Raw genomic sequence first — 27,593 nt, forward strand, 5'->3', positions numbered from 1 at the left:
TGCACGCTTCATCCGCCGATCTGCGCTCAACGATCCCGATCAGTTTCGTTTGGAACTTGCACCTGACGACAAGCATCATCCCGTCCCGTCCCGTCACCATGACGAAGCGAACGTTTCTGTTTGCCGTTCTGACCGTGTTCGGAACGATGATCGTCGTCTCCCAGGCTGAGGATCCGGCCGTCGCCAAAGCTTTCACCGACAACGAAATCGTACCGGATGTGCTCTCTAAGGCACCTGGCGCCCTGGTGAAAGTGTCGTACACTTCGGCTGGAGCGGAAGTCAACCTCGGCAATGAACTCACACCGACCCAGGTCAAAGATGAGCCATCCGTCAGTTGGGAAGCGGAACCGGGTGCCCTGTACACGCTGGTCATGACCGATCCGGATGCACCGACCCGAGCCGAACCGAAGATGCGCGAGTGGAAGCACTGGGTGGTGATCAATGTGCCCGGATCGGATGTGGCCGCCGGGGAAACCGTGGCCGAATATATCGGATCGGCACCGCCCCAAGACTCCGGCTTGCATCGGTACGTGTTTCTGGTGTACAAGCAAAGTCGAGGCCGGATGCGGTGGAGTGAACCGAAGCTGAGCAACCGGTGAGTTTTGGGAGGTTTGTTGTGTTGAATTGAAATCGTGAATGAAGTCAAATGGAATCGAGTTATGGAACACAAAATCAGTGCAACTGTGTTTCTAGCGACCATCGAGCCATGCAAATTAAATTTTACTGTGGTTCTCTAACTCGATATAGAGATATGAAATATAAAGTCAGGGAGATTTAACTGTAGTTATAAAGGTGTGCAATGTGTTTGTTGGGGAAATTTAATTACTCTTACGGTATTCGACGTCAAGCAAGTGCAAAATGAAATTTAAAACAGAGTAACTGCATTTCATTACAGTCCGTAAATAGTTTAAGGCTAAGTAGCCCGTCATTCGTTTTGACAATAATGATGACTTTTCAGCTTGCAGTGATAAAACATAGTCTTAATAGTTTATATTGACTTGGAAAAGTATCACTGTACGCGCTAACATGCATAAAATATGCTGATACTTTTTCAGCTGTGTCAGTGCAAACCCAACTGATTACCTTTGATTCGTAATGGTGAGATGAATTAGCAACAATCATCAACAATGCGTACAAATTTCAATGACAGCCTACTTCGCCTTAACGCAAAAGTATGTCATTAAACTGTATGCTGATTCATAATTGAGTATAGGGGAAAAAAGTGATTATTGAGTTTTGCAGAAGTGAGTGCTCGGAAATCTTGTATTTTCTGGCGAAGCAGCCCGTCATTCATTTTGATAGTAATTATTTTGTAGGTAATAATTTGGAAAGTTTTTAAAAAGCAATCCTATTACTGATTAAAACCGATTAAAACTGATTAAAATATTACATTTGGTAAATATAATGGCACTTTTACAGCTTTTGTGAACGCAAAACAACACCATTTTCTACGTGGCGTAAAAATGTTAACCTTTATCCTGCCAACATACTTCTCAGATGTTGAAAAACACACTGAAATGTGCATAGTTTATTTGTTTCTTGATGGAATTTGTTTCTAAACTTTACCGTAAAACTCTTCAAGTTTATGGCCCGAAAAAATTAGAAATATGGTCCAGGTAGATCTGGGGTTTTTCCAGATTATCTTGGAATGCCAAATATGGTTATTTCAACTATTCAACAGATATCTCAAGAAGCTCAAAGGAAGTTGACCGATTTTTTACCCGACCTGACACAGGAGGACACCGAAAGAACTCCGGCCATAGAAAATAAATTGGTCCACTTGTACCAGCATATGAAACTAAAAGCCTTTGGATTGCATTTAGTGAAAACCGTATCAAAATCAGTTGAATCGGATGAATTCGAAATCAAGTTTGTCAATGCCAGATAGCTCTTCATCTGATGAACAAGTTTGCCGAAGACACCTACCTTTTAGCCTTTTAGATTCTTGAGATATCGCTTGAACAGATGATATGGTCTATTTTGGTAGCCCTAGACAACCCGAATTATCTCCGGTACCACCTGGACTATATTATTACTTTATTCGGACCATAAACTGGTTTTGGGTAAGTTTTGAAAATTTCAACAAAATCCATCAAGAAACAAATCAGTTATGAACAATTTAGGATGTTTTCCAGCATGTGAAAAGTATGTAAGCTGGATCTAGGATACAAACTCAAATATAAAGGCTCATAATTTGATTGTTTCTTGTACGCTTCATTCATTTTGTGCAATAGAGGATGGTATTGTTTTTTCTATATATCAAGTTTATATTCAAAACCGGCGTTATTTTTGGGGAAAATTGACACAATTTTTATTATATTGCTGTCAATTAAGTGTTTTTATTTATTTGGGCATTGTAAGAACACATGCGGTAAACTTAACATCGAATATAAATAAATTTTTAAACATCTGATAAAAACTCTAATTTGTGAACTAGCAACACTGCCGGGCTAGCAACAAAGTGCCCTGGTGTAATCCAACTCAACGATGTAGGCCTTTGCCAAAACGACCAATGCACAATGATCCGAATCGACATTTTAGTTCTACTGTTTTTTTGTTTCATCTTTCTCCATTAACCCGTTAACGCCCAAGGTATCTCACAATTGGAATTTAGCTCCGTTTTTGTAATTCATAGTCGTATTAATTAAATTAAACCTTATTTCACCAAAAAATTTCAAGTCTATGGTGGGGATCCAAAAATATTCTTGAAAGTGTGTCGTCCATATCTAGCTGTTCTATAAGTTTATTTTCGAGATTAATCAAATATATTTTCATGCTCTTTGACCCATTACAATGTAAACAAGTCGAAAAAAAAACTGTTGGTGAGGGGTAATTCATAAATTACCTCACGTACAGAAGAGGAGGAGGGGGTTACAAGGAAACGTGACTACCCACCTAAAAATTGGAATCCATACAAAAAGTGTGATACAGAGGAAAATTGAGGAGGATGAATATGGCAAAACTTTGCGTGACGTAATTTATGGACTTACTCTGATAAAAAATTGCAACACAAAGAATACAAATTTCAGAGGCGAAAGATGCATGCCAGAACTAAATCATTTAGTGACTTCAATTCAATTTTCTGCTCTACCACGTAAGTAAGATACAGACATACATACATTTCTATACAGTATGGCCCATAAAAAAATGCGAAAATGGTCATATCATGTTTTATGATAGATTTTACATAGAAAATGTGAATGAAACATAAATTTTATTCATTACTTGTAATGTTTAATCTATTAAGACTCAGTTTTTCGCTTTGGATATGATTTTTATCTGTTACTTTCACCTTACCAGAGAGAAATTGGAAGCATACCTTCAAATTTTATCATGCGGACGTGGAGTTCAATATCTGTGTGATGAAAGCTTCTAAAACATCAATGATGGCGTGGGATTCTTCACAGGCTTTGTCTCCAGCATACGCCCATATCAAATGATAGAATTGGTTCATACCTGGGTAATTGGAGACTTAAACATATTTTCGAAAAAAACGGCTCATTTTGGAGAGCTTTGATTAAACCTCCATATTAATGTGATAAGCGGCGCCGTTTTGATCAAAACCTATGAGCTAGTATTGATATAAGTTGTCTCTAACCGATGGAACGAATTTCATCCTCAAAAATCTGTTATAGGCCTCCTTATTTATTTTTTAATTCAACCTTAACAAAAAATAAAAGCATACCAAACCTATAAGACGCAAATGACCTCAAAACTATGACCCTGGCAAAACATTTTATTGTGATGATGAAAAACACGTTCTCTAAGAACTCCTCCATTTTCTGATACCAAACAAACTAAAATTTTCAACAATAAAATGTGATTTTTTAAGATGGAAAGTTTATCACCAGAGTATACGACAATCAGACGCTGTTTCTAGCTTTGGGCGGACAAAACCTTTGAACTTATTTGCTTTATTACATTATACAGTAAGAAAAATATGACAAAAATTGTCCTGGGTAACAAAGTTGTGTCAGAAACTACAATAATCAGAAATTACATTCACCATCAAAAACAATGAAAATAACGCTTGTGGATGCTATATTCACGTTCAAACAATTTTCGCATTTTTTTATGGGCCATACTGTACATGTACATTTACAATTATGCACACTTACACCATTCATACCAAAAACAAAATAAAATCTTACGTCAAATATTTTGATTTAAAAAAAACCGACAGATGTTTAAAAATAGTCTAAAAAAACATTCTATAAAACTTGCCAGCTGATAATGAAAACAAAACAATCAAAATATTTTTTCTGGGTTAAGTTATTAGTGTACAAAGTGGCTCGGATCTGACAGCAATCGAAATATATATTTAGCAATATCAGAATTTCGTTAGTGCTATTCAAAAGTTAGTCCTCCAGTCCAATGACAGTCAAATATCGGACTACAACTATTACATGCTTTACAGACGTGAAAATTTGAAGCCAACATTATTCGTCTATAAGGTTGAAATTACTGCATCATTGATGCATATGGTCTTATCCACCGATAGAACCCAATCCACGCGGTCCAAGATTTTTGACACTATAGCGGGCCAGATTACCTGGGTAGCATACGGAAGCGTGCCCGCTGAAATGTCACAAATCTTGGACCGAGTGAGTTCAGCAAGGAAGGCTGTTTACTGCTACCTCAACGCGTCGCTGGTTTTAAAAAGTAAACAATCATACAAAATTACGACCAAACAATGGTGAAGGCGTAATCAAATTTCTCGAAAACATTCATTTTGGGAATTTAGTAGAATTATCTGATTAAATTGGCAACAACGCACTGCAGTAGCGCGTAGTAAATAACTTTTTTTTCTTTCAAGCGCAAAATTACTGCAAATAATAGTTTTTACTTTTCCACGTTAAGCCATAAAACTGATTCTGGGCTTAGGTTGGCGGTTATTCAATTTTACTCTCATTTGACAGCCGCCCTTCACCCTTGGAGTTCAGTTCATGGATTGATTGAGATATAAGCATATAATATGTTTGTCTACGAGCGCCACATTGGGAGAGTTTTCCAAACTACTATGTTTCTGGGCGAATAGATCCCATTTAGTTGAACACTTTTGTCGAAGACACCAATTTCGAATCTCATCGCTGGACTGATATAAAAATAAATAAATAGTTAACCACTAATATGGACTAATATGGTTTTAGGCGAATAGGATTCATTTAGTTGTTCAATATTGTCCAAGACAAAAACTTTGTATCTAATCACTTGACTGAGATATTAGCGAATAAAATCTTTGCCCACTAGCGCCATCTTATGAGTGTTATAAGGTTTTATGTGACTAATAAGCGGTTTCTTCACCACCGCTTAGGCCTTAAACTTGGTTTAATCGTATGGGTAAACGTGGTTTACGGATTAAGCGAAGGTGAAGAAATCGGCCCTAAGAATCATTTAGTTGTTCAACATTGTCGAAGACACCAATTTTGTATCTCATAACAGAACAAAGATGCAAACAAATATGATATTTGCCCACTAGCGCCATCTAGTGAGTGTTTTCCGAACTAATTAATTTTCGGGTGACTAGATCTCATTCAGTTAAACAAATTTGTCGAAGACACCAACGTTGTATATCATCACTGAACTGAGATATAAACAATCAAAATGTTCGACCATTAGCACCATCTTTTGAGTATTTCCCGAATAAATAAGGTTTTGAGCGCATAGTTCTCATTTAGTTGATCAACTTTATCGAAGACACCAATGTTGTATCTCATAACTGGACTAAGATATAAGCAAATAAAGTTTTGGCTCACTAGCGCCATCTTGGGAGTGTTTTCCGAATTTATAAGGTTCTATGCGAATAGGTATTATTTAGTTGTTCAACTTTGTCGAAGACACCAATTTTGTATCTTATCGCTGGACTGAGATATAAACGAAGCAAATATTTGTAAGCTGGAAAGTTGTTTCACCACCTGGTGAGTTAATTCTGAATTAAAATAGCTACCAAGTGGAAGTCAGCAGTCCTGTGATCAACTTTGCAGAAGACAGTTTTCTCCTAAGCCTCTTTATTTTCAAGATATTTGCACTACAAGTACTGTCCTATTTTTAGGACGCTGGCGGATATGGGTTAAGTTGCAAATGAAACAGGTGTAGATTCAGTTCAAGTCTATTCTTGAAGTGAATTTTCTATATTTACAAAAATGACATTCTCACCGTTGCCTAATGTATGTCCTTTCGAAAGCTGCTAAAAGAAAATTTGTATCGACAAAGTTGTTCAAAATAATATTTTCTAAAAGTTTGCATAAGAGCGCAGCCGTACCTGCCACACGATATACATATGCAAAAATGGTCAGTTGGCAAAAAAAGCTCTCAGTTAATAACTGTGGAAGTGGTCATGAGAACACTAATCTGAGAAGCAGACTAAGTCCCAGTTGGGACGTAACGCCAGAAAGAAGAAGAAGAGCGCAGCCACAAATTTCATCAAACAAAAACGTTTGAGGTAAAATTTATATCTAAGTAAAGGCCACCCTATTCAATTTTTTTCTTAGAAGATGCAAAACTCAATAACGAATAACTTCTCTGAAGACATCGAACATCTAAACTCAACTAGAACAGAGAAAACAGCTTTTTCCTGCTAAATGGACGATTCGGACCATTGTGCAATGAGAAGTGGTCTTTTTCGACAGGCAATAGGGTCCTAAAATGTTTAATGAAATCTTGTTTCTATTTAATAATACGAAAAAGCATGTTACTGCAACTAGAGATGGGCAAAACAGTTCTTTTCAATGAACAGTTCGCGTTCGTTCCGTTCTCGAAAGTGAACTAGTTCTTTTGAACCGTTCTTTCGGTTTTAAAAAATCTTATTATTTTCGCCTTTAAAATGATGTATTCATGACTCATGAAAGATTTTTTACTCAACGCTGGAATTTTATGCTAAATTATGATTCTATTATCAATTAGAAAATTTTGACTAGAGAAAATCCAACAGAATGCATTTATTTTAAAGTATACAAGAGATTTATTGTAAAATAAATTATGAAATGAAAATAATAAGCTCATTACTTGCGCTTTCCTTTGCGCGCCAAGCCTTGTCCGTCTACGTATTTGACTTTATCCAGCTAATCCAAACAAAAATATTCAATGAATGAAATTTTTAAAGCGAAGCGTCGACGAATCATTATCACACAAACACTTTTCATTCGTTGCTCATTCGTCGCACCGAATCATAAACAGCATCTTGTGGACTAAGGAAGGGCAGGGCATTTCAAGAGCGGAGTGTAGCGTTCTTCATTCGCTTCGTTTTTTCTATGCCGTTCGTTCGGCGAGAACGTTGGAAGAAGGCATACCGAACGGTTTTCTTCTCCACGTTCGTTGCGTTCGTTCATTCGCAGTTCGCGTTCAGTAAACCGTTCTTGCTGAACTACCGTTCTCAAAAAAAGAATTATGACTCATTCGTTCACCGCAAAGAACTAGTTCTTTTGAACCGTTCGCGAACGGTTCGCCCATCTCTAACTGCAACTACTTTAGCAATTTTTCCGCTTAAATAACGACTTTATCATATTCAAACTTTAATTTAAAAATTGGATACATACATGAACCTTGACACTTTTGATCATGTTTGACGTTCGCTTAGTTGACAAAAACACCACAGGAGTTTTAGTTTTAACACTTGGGTTGTTCCTACCTGACATTTCGGAAGGGACACGGAAAACAAAATGCACTCAAATTTTGAGTTTGAGCCAAGGGCCATGACAAAATCTAATGTTTTTTTGACAGAGGAACAGAGGAACAGAAGAAAAACATTAAACAATTGAGTAAACATGTGTTTTTGGCCTAAACTTAAGCGTTTAGCACTAAAATTGAGATAGGGCTTCAGGACCCTATTGGTTTCGTTTTTTGTAATTTGACCTTACAAGTCTTGTCTTAGGGCTGGATGAAGGTTAAGGTGCAAGTAAAAATGAAGCAAATGTCAAAAATGAAAAAGCAGTTTTCGCTCTAGAAATAAACAAATCCGGAAAAATAAAAACACACAGCCTTTTTATTTTGGAAATAAAACAGCTGTGTGTTTTTATTTTTTTCCATTTGTCGATTTTAACTGCGAAAACTGCTTTTTCACTTTTGACATTTGCTCCATTTTTACTTGGGCCTTAATTAGGTACAGCCTACTTGCCGCCAGAGCACATTGAGTCAGATCGCAAACCTAGGAGGAACTTTTTGGAGTATGGAAATGATTTTTTATATCTAATGTGTCTTCGGCAGTATGTAAATATATGTAAAGTATGTAAAAATATTTAAATTGAATAACTTTTCCGCAGGCATCAACTTAGTCTATTGTTACAGTAGTCCTTGCTATGGCATTTTCAATGATTCAGGGTAGGATCCATGAAAAAGTGACTTATTGCTCATAACATTTTTGTTTAAAATTCTAAAGTTCCGTCTTCTCCTAGACTATGTGAAGTTTTAAAACTAGTTGATACTCGCATGTTGATGAAAAAAATATTAAATCCTTTCATTTGTTTATTTGTTCTTCACAAAACCATAAATTTTCAATTGTCGATATCTCAGAAAGGGGGAAAATGAAGATGCAAATTTAGCAGGATCCGAAAGGAAAAAGTTAAAGGTTCATGTATTCGTAGTCCAAAAACAATTTATCAAAGTGTATATGCAACCACTTTCAAGCACGACTATAACAGTTTACACGGCGAATCTTCAAAATATTGAATAAAATTTTGCTGATCATTGTGTCACAATATTTACCCTGAATTTTGTCATAATATTTACCTATTTATAGTTATAACAGTTTTAAAATCGATTGCCTTAAACGAAGTTTTGCTCCACTGGTGGGGCAAATGTTCAAAGCTAGTATTGATCAAAAATTCGCAGACCGCAACACAAAACACATTTATATCAGCCGTAAACTGATGGTTGCTGGAAAATACACGCTAAATTTTGACCAAAAATTTTCCCAAAACAGGATTAATTGTAATATATTAAAACATAGCAGTTTTTCGTAAAACTAAGGTAAATCGTGGAATGTTGATGATTTTCACACATTTAGGAATATTTTTTCAAACTCAACAGTAATATGTGGATTTAGGGCAGTTTGAAGTTTTTCAGTGAGATAATATGTGGCACAAACTTTTGCACTGCTATGGACCAATTTTAATTACCGTAAAATGGGGTGAAGTTGATCACTTTCGAGCTATTCTGTTCTATAACTCCTAGTAGAATTCATGTATTATTGTCCAAATATTTTTAAAACATGTACTGGTTGGATATCTATCGAATTATACAAACGAAATGTTGACGAAATGTTCACTTAATTAAAAAAAATATTTTAAATCAAAAAGTGAAGTTTTTGATTCCGGGGTGGAGTTGATCAACTATTGCGATAAGTTTCCTCAATTAAAGAGATATGTTATTCACTAAATTTGGGGTCACTGAATCTGGAACAAGTCCCAGAAATCTTACAACTCAATGATATATCGGTCAATTTTGAATTTCAATGTTGGAAATTTCAGAACACACCACATTAAACGCCTAAAGATATGCAATTTTCCTTGAAATTAGCAACTCGCGCACAAAAAAATACATTTTTACTCAGAAAATGATTGTTTATCCACAATGAAAATTTAAAACTGGATTTACAGAACATATATGCAATGTAAGAAATAGTTTATTTAAATGGTGTCTTTATATAGCCCTGTCAATTGTCGATTGTTTGGAGAAGAACCCTTCCACAGTTCATCAAACATTTCATAAAAAATCCGTTTTTCCATGGTATAATTATCTTGAATGTCAAACCGAACTTAGGAACATGAAGATCAGCCATCAGGTAATACGACGTCACAGAAATTGTGCTAATTGAAATCAAATCATAGCTCTATTGACAGTTTATACATGTGGGTACATGAATGATCAACTACACCCCGAATTACGGTACCGAATAATTATACAAAAACTAATACAACTCAAAGCATCTTTATGGTAGTTTCAGCTACGCCCTTAAATAGAAAAGCAAAAAAAGATTTCATTTATTTAATTCCATGCAACTAAAGTTCGCCCTAAAATTGCAATTTTCACGTCTAAAACCCATAGCCATAACTTATCCAAATCTCAATCAATTTCTATAAAATTTGAAGTAAAAATAACTTACTTGAACAGCATTTCTACCACTTGTAAAAAGTAGGCATTGAAAATGGGCTGTGAAGTTTCCAAACTAGTTTTCCATACGAATATTCAAAAAATTCCAGAGAGTGCCCAAGTAACCATGGAGCATTATATGATATGATATGATTGCTTATGTAAAGCAGCTGCATTGCCGTTAACCTACCATTAAAGTAATTTAAAAGTGGAAAAAGGCCCTGATATAGTCGAACTAATGCAAGAATGATTATAAAGCAACCAAGCAATTCATAAAGTAATATTAGTGCATTGATACATTTGTAATGTAGCGTTAATGCTCTTTTGCTTGACAGCTCTTGTAATTTGTCGAATAAAAGCAATGTCACATCAGTATTGTTGATATGCAGCAGAATTCGTGCAATGTTATAATGCTTGGTGTTACTTGGGTGGGAACATGTTAAAATCTTAATGAAACTTTCACAATTTGCTTTTTACTAAGAAATCATTCCTAGAAAAATATGAAGATGATCAAAACGCGGTTCATTTTTGTGTCACACGGTGCGGAAATCTGTAGTGAGACTGATATGAGGTTACTGTTTATTATGGTGAAGATGAATCGAAGCCAAACCTAAAATTTTCAAGAGCACGAATCTGGAGAACCGAACATCCGTTTAAGGTGACAACTTAATCGATTGGTCACTTGCTGGTGATGACCAATCGATTAAGTTTTCAGCTTAAATGGATATTCGGTTCTCCAGATTTGTGATCTTGAAAATATGAGGTTTGGCTTCGATTCATCTTCACCTCAAACTAAGAACAACTTTCTGCAACATATCAAATCGCTAATTTGATGAGCAAAAAAGTTGTAAAAAGTAAGAAGTTATTTCCTAGATACGACCGCCAAGTTGACGTTGGATAACGTTAGCCTCTTCTATTTCCTGATTTAGGACCGTCACGAACTTATGAAAAATTTCTAGGTACTGACAAAAAATCTAATCAATTTTCAAACTATTTGTTGCATGTCAATTTTGATCTATTATGGACATTGAGTGTTATTATTTGTTTGGTTCGGTTAACACTTCAACACCGATAGAACCGGTCGATGGAAGATGAAGCATGAGCGGTAACTTTTGCTCTCCAAACAAATATACCGGTTGAACGTTAGGTCCATTCATGATCCACTAAGATTGGTTGCTTTAGTGGATTCCGAAGCCAGTTTGAGGTTGTCCATGAAGTCTGCTAACTCTGTGTATTCCTCTTTGCTCAAATCGATGTTGAAGTTACCTGTCACGATGATTGGCATGGTCTCCTTCTGATACTCGAAGAAGTTCCGCGCCATGAAGAACTTCTTCTGTTTCATTGTGGTATCCGGAGAAATGTAGAGGCAAACCAGTAGTGCCCGACAATTCATTATAGTGATCTCGGCAGCGCAAATATCACCATAATCATCTGACAAGTCCAGCTCCACATTCATAACAGGTGTAGAGTTTGCGAATCTTGTGCGCCACAGCAATCGTTGTTGCTGGCGGTGAAATCGATCAGGACTTCTTGATTAAGGCCACGGGACGGTGTTTTAATCACCCTCTCCATTTGAAAAGTTAATCTCAAGTACCACTGAATATATCGATGCGAAAAATGAATCACTAGTATTACATATATGTAGTGCACAACCCTTTTCAGTTTAATCGGTTCACTAAAACTAGAGATTTGCTTCTGCAAAGTTTTGATGATAATTGTTAGAGTGAGACAAAAGATAGGGAAAATAACATGGTCTCCCGTGTCACCTTAAGACCGATCTGCGATTCCAGAGCACGACCGTCATGGCTCTGAAGGAAGCGAGCGTGGCCTTACTGGTCGGTTTGTTTGAGGATACCAACCTGTACACGCCAATGTAATACGAGGCAAACCGTGATTCTTCATTCAAGTGTCTCTCGCGATTTATCCGACTCATGCACACACTGTCGACGATTGTCCGCGCGCGCACAATGGGAATTTTATTTCTTGACACTGTGATTCTCGAGAAGCATTATTTAGCCGTGATAAATGATTGCATGCAAATTACTGACCAAAATCTGAATCAATCACATCCAGGGATTGAATCCTGAGAAAATTGAGAGAATCTCTCACGTATCGCTCTCTGTAACTATCATAACATGCTGCACATTATGAGAGACTGTTTATCGTATACTGCTACAAGTTTGATCAGATTGGGGGATAGTAGTGCATGATAAAACCCCTCTAAACATGCTCCAAGCCGGGGGGACACTGTTGTTATTGGAAGTTCGTGGATTGTTTATCGTGCCAGTAAAGAAAAACACCTATCCCCAACGGTAAACAAGCGAGAAAAATGGATTTTATCATCGCTCTCTCGTTGGGGCTCTCGCTCGCTGCTTCCATTTATCAGACTTGTTACACCTTGCGATACAATGACGATCGTGGACCGCAACAGATGGGATGTTTTTCTTTGCTTGCTTTGATCGTGCTTCATTCTCAAATGAGAGCGAATTCTGCAACGCCTGATCACATCCAATCACCAGTAATGTCGCTCTTCACGGTGGAAAATTCTCACAACTCTTTCAAAATGAAATGGTCGTCCTGAAAAGGACGGTTGAGGCTAGTCACCGTCGATCGAACTGGGTTGTCAATCCATTGTTAGACAGAAACACACCAAAAGATGACCGAAGACGATTAAATCGAAATGCGGTCGGTAATATTGTGCTTCCTTGTTTTCGTTGGTTTGCTCACTCCTCCGACGACAATTTTCAAGGTTTCTAGACGCGTTCTCCACGAATTTGATGGTCTAGCTGGATGCCCATGGCCATGATGAGCGATTTCACGGAACCCGCAGCATTTAGCTTGGATTGGGAATAAACAAGAGCAGAAGCAGCGGCAGCGACGAATGTGTAAAATTTAGTCCGATTGGAGTCCTTCTCCAATTGCTGGTCGACGATTGACTGATGTGCGCGGGGCTCATTGATTGGCTTTGACTGAACACGATAGAATAAAGAGGAGTAAGAAGAAGACCGAAAGGGGCGTTTCCCTTTGCATGACGAAAGTGGCTAAGTATCGAGCAATGATGTCTGTGCTAGGAATACACAAGTAAAATGTGCTTTTGTATAGAAAATAAGACATGCCTTGATATCGTCCCCTTAATGCTACAACTAGATAACTCGAAAATCAAAATTTTGAGATGTGCAACTTTGAAAGTATGACCGTTTAACAAGGTGATGGTTAATCGCAGAGATTATGATTGAAAAATAATCTTTAACTTGTGTATTTTGAATCACACGCTTAAGACCTGTGGATATTTTGCAGATCTAATTAAGAAAAATGTTTTGACATATTGAAGTCAAAAATTTCAAATTTCGAGTTATCTAGTTGTAGCATCAAGGGGACGATATATATCAATTTTTCAATAGTTTATTCATGAAAATCAATAGTTTTGATTATTGGAGTCGATTCGTAGAAAAATTTCCAATACTCAATGGTTAGCTATTGATAATCAATAAGTTTCTTTTGTATGAAGGAAAATTTCTGATCCATGGGTGCCAAAATGATGAAAATTGTTCAATGAGAATTTCTTTTCAGAAGCATTCTAAATATGTCGCAATTTTGTTACATATGTTCTCATAAAATATGGCAAGTCTAAGAAGCTGTTGGATGGCTTGTGCCATCAATTATTCATGACAAATTAAATTTTGTATGAAGCTATGAGATTGATTGAGAAATATAAGATGTAATAAGGTCGGAAATACTATTCTTTTAACTCTTTTCAACACATTTGATGGCCCTGAAAAGCGCCGATTTGCTTATACGACGAACCAGCTAAATGACGTGACGTGGATGGCGCACAACAGCAACGGGTTGTGGATTACCGGGCATAAGTCGAAATCTGCAAACGATGCTCACTCTTAAAATCTTGAGCGATTTCACAAGTCCGACGCTCGATTAGCAGCAGCTCCTCGGATCGACAACTCAGAGGGCCTGTAGTATTTCGTTCCTAGCGGGCTTGCTTCTTGACCACCGATGCTGAATTCAAAGTCGAAATCTGCAAGCGCGGATAAATTTGCGGCGCCGATGACGACGGCTTGGACGCTTTTCCGAGCGGCAGTAGTTCACCGCTCGGAAAAGCGCCCAAGCCATCGTCATCGCCGCCGCAAATCAATCTTGCGTCTTCCTCTTCCGACGACACAAATTGGACTGTGACGCGGGTGCAAACGCAAAGCGAGAATGACTCGCCCGACCGTGTTCACAGTCCGACCGCAAAAGAAGACTGAGGGGAGTGTAACTGATTAACTGAACCAGGCAATCTCTCAGTAACAAGAAATCCCTCGAGCTGGGTCTCAGGGTCGGCTTGCTACTGGGTAAGCTGAGGGGCTACGCGACCAAAGTTGTGCAGCGTACCGTCACCTGACTAGGGCTATTGTAGTGTGTGAATTGAAAGAACTCTAAGTTGGTGGGAATCTCTAGGGTTTTATTGGGCAAACTGAACTATGTGGATTTTAGGGTTATCTGGTACTGGTTTATTGCAAGCTACTAGTTTTTGTGGGGGTTTTTGTGGGTAGTTATCAAAATGTTCACGTACCGGTACGATTTGCTGCTTCTGGTTGCTGCCGACGATCTCCTGATGTCCTGCGAGCGCTCGCTGTTGCTGCTGACGGAGTTGTTGCTTGACGGACAGGTGGTAACGTTGACGGCACTGTAGACGTAGTGCCGTAAGGGGTTGGCTAAATAAGGCGTCGTCCCTCTTTGACGGCAATCGACACGGCCCAGGACGGTACCGGAATGACCGTGCCGAGAGGGGAAAGCTCTTTTACGATTAGGGGTGAGTACCCCGAGCTGTGGACCTCCTTAACGGACCGAAATGGCCTGAGGTCAGCGATGATCCTTGACGGGTTAGGCTTAGCAGAGTTTCGTCTACTAGGCCGAAACGTGTGCTGCTGGTAGGCCACGCCACACCAGCCAAGATGGCGGTATTTAAGCGGTAATGAAAAAGGTCCTGTGATGATAATGGGAGGAATTATCTAGCCGTACTAACTTTCTAGCCATTAGTTATAGGCATTAGATTATGATAGATTTAAGGTCCAATCATACCTGACGAAATACACTTTCACTTCCATTTTATACGGTTACTACTCACTCTTAAAACTTTGAGGACACTTTCAAAATTGATCTTAAGCACACGAACGCCTTTTACAAAGTGAAGCGATGGCGATTCTTAAATTTGGCCTAATCCTCTTGTCTAGTTTTTCCTCTCTTCCCCAATTTCCTCAATAATGGGTTGGGGGTTGTTACCACCTGTTGCGTGTAATACGCCTGCTGGCCCACTTATCGTTTATGTTGTACCCACAGCTTGCATGCAATTTTTCGATGTTTGTAATTCAAATTTAATAATTCTACTAATCTACTAACAATCATATTTTATACATTTTGACAATCTACTAACATTGATAACATTTACTAACCCTTTATCTACTAACCCTGTACTAAACACCACTGAACACTAGAAACGTGACAATATACAAATAAAAAAATAACACAAATTAAAAAAGACTAACGATTTGTAACAAACGGTTACAGAAGAAGCAGGGACCCGTTTGCTTTTATAGTGGGAAGCGGAACCCAAAAATGTGCTTGAACGTGATTGGTTAGATAAGAAAGGGTTCAACATTTAATGATTTTTCAATAGTTTGTTGCCAATAATCAATAGTGTCCTCCATTTGAATCGACGCGTAGATAAATTTCCGATCGATTGGTGTATAAATATTGAAAATCTATCGACAAATGGCTGAGTTATTAGCGGTCAAGACCTGACCACTTTTCGTTACATGCTCAATTTTTCGTTTTTTGAATTGTACCCCCATATGTTGCCGAAAAACGTTATCGAACGTCAAAAATATGTCCATGTTGTGTGGGACAACCCAGTGCCGGATTTGGGCATCGGGGGACCCGGGCCAGGTCTCTTGACGGTGACGCTTGGTACAAAATGAGTGGGAAACGCCAAGCATAGGGAAGTATAGTATGTGTTATGAAATTAAATATTCGGAAAACTCCGAAAATTGTAGTATTACTCGAATTTGACTACACCCACATCACTTCGTGAATGTTGTGTAACATAAATTATCAGTATAAAATACTTGAAAAGTCGAAGAGGAATTCGACCTACAAGATTCTGTGCCAATTTTCAGATTTTCATACAAAGCAGGCCAAAACCCTACGAATGCGTTAGCGTAGTTACGGTATACTTCGTAGATTGGATATTAGCAATATTTATGTTGTTTGTTTGATAGTCTCATTAGACCGCTTTCAGGAACAAGGCTGGGAGTTAACCTTGATTCAATCTTAAACAAGAATATTAAAACCATAAATATCGCTATTCCCGGCCACGCCATTCTTTACCGTAACTTGGGATTGGGGAAGGAAATGTTGATGTAGCACTTACTTAACGAGAGGCCTCCGACTCAGCGACACCCTCATAACTGCTACGGATTTGGGGGTTAAAAGGGGTATTAGGTCAGGATTCGCCTGAAAAGCTGGCTATGGACCTGGGGAATTTGTAGTTTAATTATTAGTAATTTAATCTTTTGAATGCCGGTCATCAAGAGAGAAAACAGCATTATTTTGTGAAAAGTAAGTTGATTACGCGTTTCACCGTTTTAATTCACGCTTGTTAAACATTAAAAAAATCTGCACCGATTCCTCTAGGGTCATCGGATTGTACTATAAAAAAAGAACGAGTGTTTAATAATAAACCAACTGGTAAAAACGCGCAAACCTAAGAAAAAAAAAGCGGTCCTGAAAAACAAAAAGAAAACGGCTACTACGCGTAACTCTGCAACTAGCGACCGGCTAAAATGGCAAAGCCGTCCCTAAAATCGATGAACTATGTCTCAATGAACGCGAAAATCTGAACACGACGATCATAACATCTGAAATGCGGTTCTTGTTATAAGAGAACGAACTCACCGGATACCTGTCGTTTCTTGATAAAAGCGCCTGATTCATAATGGTCCACCGTTCAACGTCCAGCACGCTATTTATCCGACAGCCGCCAGATCTCCGAAACATCATTTCTGCTCTCTTTTTTTTTTTTTTTTTTTTTTTTTTTTTTTTTTTTTTTTTTTTTTTTTTTAATTTCTTTATTAGTATCATTCCAAACATTACATTCATTATTTCTTATATCTAGGTGTTCTGTGTTATTAGACAACACTATCATCCTAATTTGATAAAACAAATCTAAGATTTTATTAACATTTTGTTAACAACATATTACATTTCATTTGCCGTAGCAGTTCAGATTTTTTACAGGTGAGTTGATTTCACCTGCTTATAAGAGAAAAAAAAAGTTTTTAATATACTTAACCTAACTTAACCTAAACATATAACGCATTAATCGTGGCAATAGAAGATTGTAACGATTTTTGCCTGAAATTATTGATTATTTTATTTGACATTTGTTCCAATGTTTCAACATTAGATATCCTATGTAACTCATTGGTACTATACCAGGGAGGAAGCCTCAGAATCATTTTCAAAATTTTATTTTGAATTCTCTGCAGAGCTTTCTTCCTGGTATTACAACAGCTAGTCCATATTGGTACAGCATACAACATGGCTGGCCTGAAAATTTGTTTGAATATCAAAAGCTTGTTCTTAAGACAAAGTTTTGATTTTCTGTTAATAAGGGGATAGAGACATTTTACATATTTGTTACATTTGGCTTGAATGCCCTCAATGTGATTTTTGAAAGTTAAATTCTTATCTAGCATGAGGCCTAGATACTTAACTTCATCTGACCAATTTATTGGAACCCCTCTCATCGTGACAACATGTCTACTTGAAGGTTTCAAATAAAGAGCTTTTGGTTTATGTGGGAATATTATTAGTTGAGTTTTGGAAGCATTAGGAGAAATCTTCCATTTTTGCAAGTATGAAGAAAAAATATCCAAACTTTTTTGCAATCGACTACAGATGACACGCAGGCTTCGTCCTTTGGCGGAGAGGCCTGTGTCATCCGCAAACAAAGATTTTTGACATCCCTGAGGTAACTCAGGTAAGTCAGATGTGAAAATATTGTATAATATTGGTCCCAAAATGCTGCCTTGGGGAACACCAGCTCTTACAGGAAGTCTTTCAGATCTGGAGTTCTGATAATTAACCTGAAGTGTACGATTTGACAGATAACTTTGAATTATTCTAACAATGTATGTTGGAAAATTAAAATTTTTCAATTTTACAATCAAACCTTCATGCCAAACACTGTCGAATGCTTTTTCTATGTCTAGAAGAGCAAGACCAGTAGAGTAGCCTTCAGATTTGTTGGAACGAATCAAATTTGTTACACGTAAAAGTTGATGAGTGGTCGAATGTCCATGGCGGAATCCGAACTGTTCATTGGCAAAAATTGAATTTGCGTTGATGTGGGCCATCATTCTGTTCAAAATAACCTTTTCAAAAAGTTTACTGATGGAGGAAAGCAAACTGATTGGACGATAGCTAGAAGCTTCTGCAGGATTTTTGTCTGGTTTTAAAATTGGAACAACCTTAGCATTTTTCCATTTGTCAGGAAAATATGCTAATTGAAAACATTTGTTAAATATATCAACTAAAAATGATAAGCTACTTTCTGGAAGTTTCTTGATGAGGATGTAGAAAATTCCATCATCGCCAGGAGCTTTCATATTTTTGAATTTTTTAATAATAGTTCTCACTTCTTCCAAATCAGTCTCCCAGGCATTTTCGAAAACGTTCTCTTGATTGAGAATATTTTCGAACTCCTGAGTAACTTCATTTTCAATTGGACTAGTAAGTCCTAAATTAAAATTGTGCGCACTTTCAAACTGCATAGCAAGTTTTTGAGCTTTTTCGCAATTAGTTAGTAATAATTTGTTTTCCTCTTTCAATGCCGGTATAGGCTTCTGAGGTTTTTTCAAGATTTTAGATAATTTCCAAAAGGGCTTAGAGCCGGGGTCCAATTGAGAAATTTTATTTTCAAAATTTTTGTTTCTTAAATCTGCAAAACGTTTCTTGATTTCTTTCTGCAAATCCTGCCATATAATTTTCATAGCAGGATCACGAGTGCGTTGAAATTGCCTTCTCCTCACGTTTTTAAGACGGATCAAGAGTTTAAGATCATCGTCTATAATCACGGATTCAAATTTTACTTCACATTTTGGAATTGCAATGTTCCTGGCTTCAACAATGGAATTTGTTAAAGTTTCAAGAGCATTGTCAATATCAAGTTTAGTTTCTAAAGAAATGTTAACATCAAGATTGGAGTCAACATACGTTTTATATATATTCCAGTCGGCTCGTAAATAATTGAAAGTGGAGCTGATAGGATTGAGAATCGCTTCATGGGATATTTGAAATGTAACAGGGACATGATCAGAATCAAAATCAGCATGAGTAACTAATTGGCTACAAAGATGACTAGAGTCGGTTAAGACCAAGTCAATCGTAGATGGATTTCTAGAAGAGGAAAAACATGTAGGGCTATCAGGGTATTGAATTGAGAAATATCCTGAAGAGCACTCATCAAATAAAATTCTGCCGTTGGAATTACTTTGAGAATTATTCCATGACCGATGTTTGGCATTAAAGTCACCAATGACAAAAAATTTTGACTTATTGCGAGTCAATTTTCGCAAGTCAGTTTGAAGCCAATTAACTTGCTGTCCAGAGCATTGAAAAGGCAAATAGGCAGCTATGAAAGTATATTTACCAAACTGTGTTTCAACAGAAACACCTAAAGTTTCAAAAACTTTAGTTTCAAATGACGAAAACAGTTGATGTTTTATACGCCTATGAATGATGATTGCAACTCCCCCACATGCCCCATCAAGTCGATCATTACGATAAACAAAAAAGTTAGGATCTTTTTTAGTTTGGATCCAGGTTTTAAATAAGTTTCGGTAATAACTGCTATATGCACGTTATTAGCTGTAAGAAAATTAAACAGCTCGTCCTCTTTACCATTCAGAGAACGAGCATTCCAATTTAAAATATTTAAATTATTATTTGGATCCATTAGAAAAACGTAATCCAATAACAATTTGATTTGTAAATTTTACACCTACTTGGACTGCTTCAGTCATAGTGGTGGCTTTGAACATTGCATCAATCATTAGATTCAATTGTTCAGTTAGAAAATTAAAATCAGAGGCAGACATATCATCTGATGATTTCCCATTGGAATTTTCGGTAGACGAAGAAGCGGGGTAGGAGTTACCTGTGGCGGTAGGGTTTTTTCCATTTGATTTGAAACAAGTAGAATGGGTACTCATGGAACGAACAGGGGAAGAGTTCAAATTACCTGCTACGATATCGGCAAAGGATTTACCGTGGGTAGATACATTCGAAATAGAAAGATTCGAACGGCTACCCGACGGATTAAAATTAATTTGTGAATGAGCATGATTATGATCTTCCTGATGGGTATGATTCATGATCAAGCGATCGTTAACTGAAAAATGAGCATTGTTCGATACTCTACCAGGCAAATTCCGGAAACGACCGTTATCGTAACGGATATTATCCTTCATCTGCCTGGCACGAGCCTCAACGACTCTTTTGCGTGAAATGCATTCCCAAAAGTTAGCTTTGTGAGGGCCCTTGCAATTAGCGCATTGAAACTTTCTGATATCTTCTTTCACAGGACAGTCGTCCTTAGCGTGAGAAGAACCTCCGCAAATCATGCATTTAGCATCCATGCGACAATTTTTTGTACCATGACCCCACTTTTGGCACCGACGGCACTGAGTGGGGTTCTGGTAATTTCCTCCAGGTTTCTGGAAATGTTCCCACGTCACACGGACATCGAACATAAGTTTAGCTTTTTCTAAAGCTTTAATATTATTTAGTTCTTTTTTGTTAAAGTGAACTAAATAATATTCTTGAGAAAGCCCTTTCCGAACAATGCCAGATTGGGTTCTCTTTTTCATAATGATTACTTGGACTGGGGAAAATCCAAGTAAACCATTTATTCCATTTTTGATCTCTTCAGGTGACTTATAGTCACTTGAGAGACCTTTCAAGACGACTTTGAACAAACGTTCAGTTTTGTCGTCATAAGTAAAAAATTTGTGCTTCTTCTCTTCAAGATATCTGAGAAGAAGTTCACGATCTTTAAGAGTTTCCGGCAAAACGCGACAGTCTCCTTTCTTTGCGATTTGGAAGGAAACCTTGATTCCCCTAATGGAGTTCAAGATCTCCTGCCTAAATCCACCAAATTCGGAACAACTGACCACGATAGGCGGCACTCTTTGCTTCCTCACTTGAATCAAAGAGCCTGGGCTAGAGGCTGCTTCGATTTGGTGTTCGGAAAATTTGTCTAGAGCATCGAACTGATTGCTCATTTCAATACAATTATTCATTTCACCCTTGGAAGAAACTTCGCATTCCGGGGAAGCGTCCTTTCTTCCATTCTTGCCACGTGTAGTGACAGTTTTAAAACCCACTTTTTTGGAAGGAAGTAGTGAATTCAGAGATTCACCCTTCCTTTTGTTAGTTGTTGATACCATGTTTAGTTAATAAACGAGAAAGACGTGACCTTCGAAAGGTTTTTTCCCTAGACGGTGTCCAAGAAGGATTACCACCGCTAGCTTTCGCCAACGGGTCCAACGAAAAATCGAAGGCACGGGTCCAAACAAGGATCGTAAAGGGATCAATAGTAGAGAAAATAGTACTGAAAAGTACTGTTTAAGTAGCACTGAAAAGTACCGTTTTTAATTTTAGCACTGAAAAGTACTGTTTGTGTAGCACTGAAAAGTACTGTTTTATTGCTTTAGGTAGTTTTTAAGAAAACTTCCAAGAGCAGAGAGAATTCGTGTACGCACAGCACGAAGGTACGATGCGCACTGATTTCTGCTCTCAATTGAACACAGAACACGCCCGATCGCAGCATTTTAAAAGCCTAATTTCACATGCACTCTCACTTGTATTGTCCTTTTTCATAAGATCACAAAAATCACTATGTTATAACTTCCTCCAGAATAATTTTCGGGTGGCATAGCACCATCATCCTTTTCAATATTTCACCAGCTGAATCGAAACAAATACAGAACCGAAAAAAAACTGACAGCTCGCTCAAAAACGCAGCCACCATCAAAACGGTATTATGCTGTGCGCGCGATAATACCGTTTCGATTCATATCTAAGACAAGACGTGTCAGGTCATAGTACAAAAATGAAACCAATTGCCTGTCAAAAAAGACCACTTCTCATTGGTCGTTTTGGCAAAGGCCTACTTTCACATCGTTGAGTTGAATTGCAACAGGGCACTTTGTTGCTAGCCAGACCGTGTTGCTAGTTCATAAAATAGAGTTTCTATCATAAGTTTGGAAATTTTTCATGAAATCTTTTTGTTTCAAATCCATTTATATTCGATCTTATGTTTACCGCATGTGTTTTTACAATGCTAAAATAATTTAAAAATACATAATTGCAACCAATGTAATGGAAATTATTTCAATTTTCTCTAAAAATATCGCTCGTTTTGTATATACCTGGTTTTTTAATACGCTAGCATCCTCTATTTCATTGTATGAATGAAGCGTGCAAGAAACAACAAAATTATGAGTCTTGATATATAATTTTTTTTACAAGATTTACTTAACAAGGATACTGGTAGCACTGGTTTCTGTATCGTCAAGGTTATTGACTGAAAAACAACGGGGCAGTCTTAGTTGAGCTGTCACGTCCTGTCCTAGATTCATATTACAGACAGCTTCATATTCCGGACACTCAACTTTGTATGGGAAACATTTCACACGAAATGTTTCAATTTTTGCCGCTCAAATGTTCTTACTTTTGAGGCTCGTTTTAATAAACATTTTCCATAGATATCTATGCAAATTTATAATGCACAACTTCCTTATACGTCTGCTAAGTGGTTAACCGATTTCAATTGATGATTTGAATTTTCTATTTATGATTTTAACGAGCTGTCCGGAATTCAAATCGAAGTGTCCGGAATACGAGGCAAAAGTAAGGAAGCGCCCGTAATAAGAATCATGAAAAGTCCACACATTTCTATTTATTTAAAATTATTCATTTTACGGAAACAAAATCTGCACCCACCGTTCAAATGTTAAGAGTTTTAAAGGCTCAATAACGTGGAGGACTCATAAAGAATAATCTTTGTTTTTTTTTCGAACTCCATTTGATGAACTCCAATAATTCAAATTAAAAAAAAAATCGCTGTTCAAGATTTTTTTTTAATTTGAATTATTTTTTATTGAAGGGATTTTCAGCCGTAGGCAAGTCGATTTAACTATTTTAAGTTTATTGGGAAGTATGCACTTCAACAGAAAAGTAATCGCCTATCTCGATGCGTGGGAAATTTCTTGCAAGAAATGCTCAAGAAAAGCATTTTTCTTTGATCGCAGTACGCAGTTGAAAAGAAATGTCATTTCAAATGGAGGTCACTGTAGGAAATTTCTTGACCATTTCTTGGGCAGAAATTTTTACTTTTCTTGAGCGAAACAGCATACTTAGCTTTAATGTAAACTAAAGCTACTTTCCTTGAAATTTGCAATGTTTTACTTTATTGAACTCTTTTATGAGTGCCCGAATTTCATTTTATACCGAAAACTTGTTTGGAAGTTTGTCGAATGTGTCTGCACCTATTTAAACGAGTGTTATAAAAACAAAAAAAAAACAAAATCTTTACTGTGCCCATAATCCCATTAACACCATTCTCATCTCCTTCACAGCAACCCGAACCGAGCCAAATTCCGTGTCAACGAGTTTGCCGCCAAATATCACCTCGGTAGCCCGATTGCCGGAAACTTCTACCAGGCTACGTACGACGACTACGTTCCACAGGTGTACGCTACGCTCACGGAAACGAAGTGACGACACTGACGAAGACGACGATGATGATGCTTCCGCCTAGGCCGCTCGCTTCCAGGTTCCAACGGGCTCGTCGACCTCATCCCGTCCCGGCCCGTTACCATCACAATTCACCACTCACTTCTCTGTTTTGGCGACCGGAACAATATCGCAATACACAAACACTACAATAGTGCCGCCTTAGTACAAACCCACCTGTTTTGGCACCACTTGGCAATAAAAAATCACACAGTGCACGAATAAATAAAAAAAAATACAATCTATAAAAAGCAACATCGCTATCGTTTTCGTGTTTTCAATCACACGCCTTTCATTCTTAACTATCCGGAAGTTTGAAGTTTTTCATAAAAGTCCGAAGGATGACCTGAATAGTAGTTCTTTTTTGCACAGTGTTTCTTTTTTTAAACATTGATTTCACGATCAAAATTGTAGTTGACGCTAATATTCATTAGAACTACAAACATCAAATTTTGCCATGGTTCAAAAGTTCCAGGAACAATAATTTGATATTATATTTCAATTTTTTATCTGTTTTGTCAACTATTACAAAAACACCATCATCATATCATACCAAGTTTTGATTGTCAGTTCCTCGCTTCTGCTCCGGTACGTCTGTTTTCTTGTGGCAAAGTCCAAGATCTTTTCGAACTATTATACTATTGCAAGAATGGTACCTTTGGCAAAGAGAGCTCTCTGTAATAACTGAGGAAGTGCTCTTACTATACTAAGCTGAGAAGCAGGTTCTGTGCCAGTGGAGACATCATGCCAACAAGATGAAGAATGTGTAGAAGATTGACCAATGCTGTTCCGTCAACTATGGGTGCTTCCTTTGTATTGTTCAGTGGTATTCCAAGTTGAAGGTTTTTTGTTCGACAAGAACGCTTGAACGCATTGAATCACATCGCAAAACGTGATTCCCCGGTAGGTACATGTAAAAAGCCTCTAGAGTTTTTTCCCTCACGAGTTTCTATAACTATCAATGACTTCTTAATCAAATGCTTTTCAAACGATTCAATCAGTTCAGTTTCCAACTTACACCTGACCGCAGCTCAGTCCGAAATCCATCATGAACCGCATATTGTTACTCTGTCTTATCGGAAGTGTCTCGTTTATCAACATTACCAAGCAGCAGGACTTGTCCGTCTACAATGCTTTTATCAGTAGTCAAATCGTCCCGGATATGATCAACCAACCACCTTATGGTCTAGCCAAAGTAAGCTACACATCATCCGGAGTGCATGTCAACCTCGGCAATGAGTTGAAACCGGAGCAGCTCCAAGATCAACCGACCGTCAGCTGGGATACAGAACCAGGCTCGTTGTACACGTTGACCATGACTGATCCGGATGCGCCGTCTCGAGCACTTCCGCTTGAACGAGAGTGGAAGCACTGGGTGGTGGTGAACGTGCCCGGGGTAGATGTGGCCGCTGGAGAAGCTGTCGCGGAGTATAATGGACCGTCTCCACCGCCAGGCACTGGGTTCCATCGGTACGTGTTCCTGGTTTATAAGCAGGCTGGAGGAAGAGTGCAGTGGTGTGGACCGAAGCTGAGCGCTTGGTAAGTCTTAAATGTCTGGATGTTTTGTCAAGTCCATTCAACCGTAGGATAGTAGAAGTCAATATGTTTTCTTCACATTTTTCTGATATTTCTTTTGGTTTAGTGCTATTGCAAAATTCATAAAGGGATCTCTGTTCTTTGTGTAATTCTTGAAGTATATTTTTGTGCAATTCTTGGATTTTTTTCAAAGGGTTGTGCCATCGCTATATATTTTTTCCTATTTCATCTTATTCGCCATTTTTGTGTGATCTCGTAGCAGATACGCTACTGAGGCAACTCAATAACAGAGGTTTTCCAACGACTCTTCTTTTTCTTCTTCTTCTTGGTATTACGTCCTCACTGGGACAAAGCCAGCATCTCAACTCAGTGTTCGAGTGTTATTAATTGAGTGATGTCTGTATCAAAGTTGCATTATTTTTGCATTTCGTATATTGTATGGCAGGTACGATGATAATCTATGCCCAGAGAAGTCAAGGAAATTTTGCGTTACGAAAACATCCTAAACCGACTAGGTGTTGAACCCATCAGACACCTTCAGCGTGGCTTTCCTTTGAAGCCGAAGACGTTACCACTAGGCTAAGGTAGGCTGATTAATATCTATATTTGATGGTTGGTAAGTGCACAAGTACCCTGTTCAACCTGATGCAAAGCTGACGAAAAAAATAAGTCAACTAATTTCCTAAATTTCTACAAAGGTGTATATTTTGCTTGAAGTTTTTGAAGATTGTGTTCAGAATTTTATTTGATGTAGTATTGCGTCACGATAACGTTTTTTATGTTTTCTTTAAGTCCAACTGAAAATTATCAGCCTTCTGCCAGGGACCATCGGAAGGTTTTATCACATTATATGAAGTTCAAAAGATTTTTGCCAAAAATCTGTAAAGTTATAATTTTTTTTCAGATTATTCGAGGAATTTCTATTATAAGCATTACAATAATTTATACTATATTCGTGGGAATAGCTCGAATTTCTCTGTCGAGTCCTAACCAATATTGTAAGTGAAAATGAACTGCCTATCAAATTTTAATTCAGAATTTTATGTTTGATTTCATTCGAAAATTTCTGTGAAATTTTAACAAACATTTTACAAAGAATTTCTCTGAAGATGCCTGGAATAACTCATCTATGAAAATACATAATGAAATGGGATTGTGGGGATTCCTCCAAGTATTAGTTAAGATGCCATCTTCGGGAATTTTTCTACATATATTTAAGTAATTTTCTTCATGCTCTCAAGCGGCAATTATATTCAAAATTGCGTTTTAATTTTTTTTTTCAAGGATCACTTCAAGGATTCCTGAAAACACCGTCTGGTTATTTTTCTTCAAATATCTTCAGTAATCCCTCAACACATTCTTCAAAAAATTGGGCCTGATTTGTCTTTGATGGCTGCATGAAGTCCCGCAAAAACTTTGTTTTTATATTTTCTCGAAAACTTCATGATGAAATGCAATCAGCGATTCACAAAGTTTGCTATGAGAAAACTTTGAGAAATCCTCCAAGAATTCTTTTAGAAGTTCTTTCAGAATTTAGATTTACCTTCTGGAGTTAACACAGAATTTACACCAAACCAGGACTTTCCAGGACATATTTTTACTCCAAGGCAGTGATTCCCCAAGAACATCTTCAAAATTTGGAAAGTTTACCTAAAACATTCTTCCTGAAATTGATGGATTTTTGAAGGGTTCTTGGGAAATTTATGTTGATATCTGAAATTTAAGAACAATTTAATAAAATTAAACTTTCATTTAAATTCTGCTCAATGGAATTATAAGAAGAGCTCATGAGAAAGTAACTGATAGCATTTTCTAAAGAATTCTGCAGATAAGATTTTATATGAACCTCTGAAGGAATTTTTATGAGCTTAGATTAATTATTGATTCTTCGGGTAATCGTTAGTGTTAATTTCAATATTAATCCTAGAACGTATGCCAAAAGATTTTTTATATTTTAAGAAGATATTCCGAGGAAATCTTTCAAAATTTGTAATAAAATTCCTCAGAGGAGATAGATGAAAGAATTCTTGATAGAACTCTGGAATATATGATTTTTATGAATCCTTCGTAGTTATCTTCTTAGTCTTTCGGAAATCCTTTCAGTATCCTTGAGGAAT

At 37.4% G+C, this 27,593-nt stretch overlaps 2 protein-coding genes across 2 annotated transcripts; both read left to right on the top strand.

The window, feature by feature from the left end:
- LOC5574625 (protein D3) lies at window positions 1-24,195 on the top strand. Its single transcript, XM_001661491.2, has 2 exons — window positions 1-595; window positions 23,784-24,195. The coding sequence occupies exons 1-2, from the start codon at window positions 99-101 to the stop codon at window positions 23,923-23,925; spliced, it is 639 nt and encodes a 212-aa protein (XP_001661541.1). The 5' UTR covers window positions 1-98; the 3' UTR covers window positions 23,926-24,195.
- Window positions 24,196-24,876: 681 nt separating this feature from the next.
- LOC5574623 (protein D3) lies at window positions 24,877-25,544 on the top strand. Its single transcript, XM_021857546.1, has one exon. It carries the CDS (start codon window positions 24,989-24,991, stop codon window positions 25,481-25,483), a length of 495 nt encoding a protein of 164 aa, XP_021713238.1. The 5' UTR covers window positions 24,877-24,988; the 3' UTR covers window positions 25,484-25,544.
- Window positions 25,545-27,593: the final 2,049 nt, after the last annotated feature.

The sequence above is a fragment of the Aedes aegypti genome, chromosome 1 (assembly GCF_002204515.2).
Source record: "Aedes aegypti strain LVP_AGWG chromosome 1, AaegL5.0 Primary Assembly, whole genome shotgun sequence".
Lineage (NCBI taxonomy): Eukaryota > Metazoa > Arthropoda > Insecta > Diptera > Culicidae > Aedes > Aedes aegypti.

What these genes read in the sequence shown, in the direction of transcription:
- LOC5574625 (XM_001661491.2), top strand. Translation starts at nt 99, where the DNA reads ATGACGAAGCGAACGTTTCTGTTTGCCGTTCTGACCGTGTTCGGAACG. An exon ending in GAACCGAAGCTGAGCAACCG is followed by an intron (nt 596 to 23,783) that starts GTGAGTTTTGGG and finishes TCTCCTTCACAG; the next exon opens with CAACCCGAACCGAGCCAAAT.
- LOC5574623 (XM_021857546.1), top strand. Translation starts at nt 24,989, where the DNA reads ATGAACCGCATATTGTTACTCTGTCTTATCGGAAGTGTCTCGTTTATC.